Source organism: Neolamprologus multifasciatus, chromosome 16 (assembly GCF_963576455.1).
Source record: "Neolamprologus multifasciatus chromosome 16, fNeoMul1.2, whole genome shotgun sequence".
NCBI lineage: Eukaryota > Metazoa > Chordata > Actinopteri > Cichliformes > Cichlidae > Neolamprologus > Neolamprologus multifasciatus.
In genome coordinates this window covers 2,413,794-2,417,976 of record NC_140454.1, presented here as the reverse complement: position 1 = coordinate 2,417,976, position 4,183 = coordinate 2,413,794, and the positions used below count along the sequence as shown (strand labels likewise).

General features: G+C 38.3%; 1 protein-coding gene across 1 annotated transcript; it reads left to right on the top strand.

Moving 5' to 3' along the window:
- The first annotated feature begins 1,095 nt into the window (after window positions 1–1,095).
- LOC146499979 (trace amine-associated receptor 13c-like) lies at window positions 1,096–2,925 on the top strand. The gene is made up of 2 exons (XM_085136139.1): window positions 1,096–1,914; window positions 2,080–2,925. Exons 1-2 carry the CDS (start codon window positions 1,751–1,753, stop codon window positions 2,888–2,890), a joined length of 975 nt encoding a protein of 324 aa, XP_084992265.1. The 5' UTR covers window positions 1,096–1,750; the 3' UTR covers window positions 2,891–2,925.
- The last annotated feature ends 1,258 nt before the right edge of the window (window positions 2,926–4,183 follow it).

Genomic DNA, 4,183 nt, shown 5'->3' with positions numbered 1-4,183 from the left:
AGATTCTTACTCTGGATGGCATTACCTTGGCCTCCAGTAACACTGTGAGGAACCTTGGAGTCATTTTTGACCAGGATATGTCCTTCAACGCACATATTAAACAAATATGTAAGACTGCGTTCTTCCATTTGCGCAACATCTCTAAAATTAGAAATATCCTGTCTCAGAGTGACGCTGAAAAACTAGTTCATGCATTTATTACTTCCAGGCTGGACTACTGCAATTCATTATTATCAGGATGTCCAAAAAACTCACTGAAAAGCCTTCAGTTAATCCAAAATGCTGCAGCAAGAGTACTGACAGGGACTAGAAGGAGAGAGCATATTTCTCCTGTTTTGGCTTCCCTTCATTGGCTTCCTGTTAAATCCAGAATTGAATTCAAAATCCTGCTCCTCACATACAAGGTCTTAAATAATCAGGCCCCATCTTATCTTAATGACCTTGTAGTACCATATCACCCTATTAGAGCACTTCGCTCCCGCTCTGCAGGCCTACTTGTTGTTCCTAGAGTATTTAAAAGTAGAATGGGAGGGAGAGCCTTCAGTTTTCAGGCCCCTCTTCTGTGGAACCAGCTTCCAGTTTGGATTCAGGAGACAGACACTATCTCTACTTTTAAGATTAGGCTTAAAACCTTCCTTTTTGCTAAAGCATATAGTTAGGGCTGGACCAGGTGACCCTGAATCCTCCCTTAGTTATGCTGCAATAGATGTAGGCTGCCGGGGGATTCCCATGATGCATTGAGTTTTTCCTTTCCAGTCACCTTTCTCACTCACTATGTATTAACAGACCTCTCTGTATTGAATCGTATCTGTTATTAATCTCTGTCTCTCTTCCACAGCATGTCTTTATCCTGTCTTCCTTCTCTCACCCCAACCGGTCGCAGCAGATGGCCGCCCCTCCCTGAGCCTGGTTCTGCCGGAGGTTTCTTCCTGTTAAAAGGGAGTTTTTCCTTCCCACTGTCGCCAAAGTGCTTGCTCATAGGGGGTCATATGATTGTTGGGCTTTTCTCTGTATCTATGAAGCGCCTTGAGGCGACATTTGTTGTGATTTGGCGCTATATAAATAAAATTGAATTGAATTGAATTGAATTGAACACACAGTGATCTACACTTGAATCTAAATGAGCAAAAATATACACAAGAAAATTGTCCAATGTGACACATGGTGTTGGGCATTAATATATTCCCTGCAGTGCTTATCCTGTCTTCTTCATACTATCATAACATTTTCTAGTTTTTACTGTATCTAATAAAGTAGATCTTTGTTTATTGTTTATTAAATTGTAAATTGTTTGATTGGTGCTACTGTATAGAAAGATTTTGTATTAGCATTAAGCCTTGTGAACTGACTGTATGCCTGGCTCAGTTCCTATTACAACAGCACCTCCCACAGGTCACACTAGAGTATAACAGATTTAGTCAGGGAGGGGACCAGAGTAATGTCTTGGAACTAAAGAAATACCAAGTGGAAATGAACACAAGCAAAAGGAGAGCATGCAAACTTCATACAGACCCTCTCTCAGAGGACCTGTATTTAAGTGTCATTGAATAGATACGAACCAGGAACACTGTCGCTGTGAAGCAGCGTGCCAGGGTTCCTGGGTGTTCACCCACTGTTTTCAGTTGTTTCATGTTCCTCAAAAGAGGAGGGACTTTAATCATTAAGTAAGAAAGAATCTTAGAAGAGGGACAACGTTATAACATTTGAGTTTGTTAGAAAGGTGTCAGGGGCTCATTTGCACTTCTAACTGATGATGGCAGAAACTGAACTCTGCTTTCCAAATCTCAACTCCTCCTGCAGTAGAGTAAAGCGTTCTCCCTCGGAGTCAGTGCTTATTTATGTAATTCTAACCATCATTTCTCTTCTTACTGTGGCTCTAAACCTGCTGGTCATCATCTCCATCTCCCACTTCAAGTAGATACTTAATACATTTATAAGTCTAGCAGTTGTACAGGAGAAAATGACTGACATAAAATAAGTTAAACAGAACAACTTTTTGACAATGTTTTGATGTGGATGATCGGCTGGAATAATTGATGCTACAAATAATATATATTTTTCTATCTCTTATGTCTCCAGGCAGCTCCACACCCCTACAAACTACCTCCTCCTCTCCCTGGCAGTCTCTGATTTCTTTGTGGGTTTCAATATGTGCTTTCAAAGTATGCTCATAGATGGTTGTTGGTATCTTGGTGACCTCATGTGTGTCTTGTATTATGTTTTCGATATAGTTGTTACTTCTGCCTCAGTAGGAACCATGGTGCTCATTTCAGTTGACCGTTATGTGGCCATTTGTGATCCTCTTCATTATCCCACCAAAGTCACTCCAAAAAGAGTTCAGACCTGTGTTTTAATATGTTGGATTTGCTCGCTCCTAGTAGTCGGTGTGCTATTGAAGGATAACCTGGATAAACCAGGTAGGTTTAATTCCTGCTTTGGAGAGTGTGTGATTTATATTGACTTTGCAATACAAGTTACCGATCTTATTTTTACAATCCTCCTTCCCATTACTGTCATTGTAATTTTGTATGTAAGAGTATTTGCTGTGGCCGTGTTTCAGATTCGGGCCATGCAACATCATGTTGCAGCTGGCACACAGAGGGGGAAAGTAAGTCCAAAAAAATCTGAACTGAAAGCAGCTAGGACTCTTGGCATTGTTATTGTTGCATTTCTGATATGCCTATTCCCATATTTCTGTGTAATACTCTCAGGCCAGGACACACTGCTTGATATTTTATCCCTTGCCTTTTTTTTATGTTTGTTTTATTTTAATTCCTTTCTCAACCCTATCATCTATGCCCTTTTCTACCCATGGTTTAGAAAATCTGTTAAACTTATTGTTACATTTCAAATAGTCAAGTCTGGCTCCAGTGATGCCAGCATGCTGTGACAAAATAAGCCCTTCAAGTCAAGCCAGATAAATAAAATAATATTTCCATATTTCAAATTGCAAATATATATTATATTATATATAAACTGCAATAGAAAAGAAGAACATTACTTCTTATTTTCTCTTGTTGGCAGCCAGTTAGCCTGTGGCCTCAAATACATCAAAATATTTGTTTTGGTTCCTTAGCCTCTAAAACCTTAAAATTGCAAAATAAGTTAAAAGCAAAAGCAAGTGCCCCAGATCCAAAGATAGATAGATAGATAGATAGATAGATAGATAGATAGATAGATAGATAGATAGATAAAATCTACAGAAAAATAATTACATCAATTATATATTGTATATACATATTGGAGGTACTTTTTTCTTTGAGCAGCTTGACAACATTTTAAAATTTTACTTTTTTGTTGCAGGTACTATTATATAATATCAGAATGCCATGATGTCAGTTTCTGCTGTATATCCAGCCTCTCTCAGTATTTAATCTCTTCATATAATCTTTGATTAATCATCTCGGGTCCTGTGGGAGCCATACGATGTTTCTTTCTATACTATATTCTTGATATCAATATTTGTCAATCCATTGTAATGCACTTGCAATTATTTGTGACATGCTCTGAAGGTCTTCTCTAAATAAATAAAATTGCTGCATTGTTCTTGAAAGAAAAAAAATAGCATAGGTTTATAAGGAAACACGACGGGCTACCGCAATATGTTTATTTACATAATAATTGTGATAGTGAGCAATAGAATGCATACTGTCATCAAGTGTTGACATATTCAACTAATTAATTAACAAACTTGTCAACAAAGAGTTATTTATTTGGAGCACATTTCTACAAAAAAGATAAGTGCTTGTGCTTAAAGTGCTTTGACACTCCTTGGCAACATTGTAGACAATGTTAAACTTAATCATCACATTGGCCTCCTCTGACAACCTGTTTGCTGCTGCCTGCCGCTGAAAGGCAGTGGCAAGAGGGGACTCTTGGGCAGTGCATTTATCACAGCATATAATGTGTTTTCTGGATACACTGTGATTTTTCAGCGTTTTCAGAGACTGATGGCTCCATGTCAGAGCACTGTCTACGGATCAGGCCTTAACAAAAATTGTATCAACAGTTCTTTTCATCTTTGCTTTTTACCCACAGCTTCATCCACTCTGTCGGGCCTAGGCTACTCACTAGGGCTGAGTATCATCACTGATTTCTATAATTCATTCGATTCCAATTCACAAGGTCCCAATTTGATTCAATTTTGCCTGAGATAGTCAGAAATTTATATTTCTGATCATTT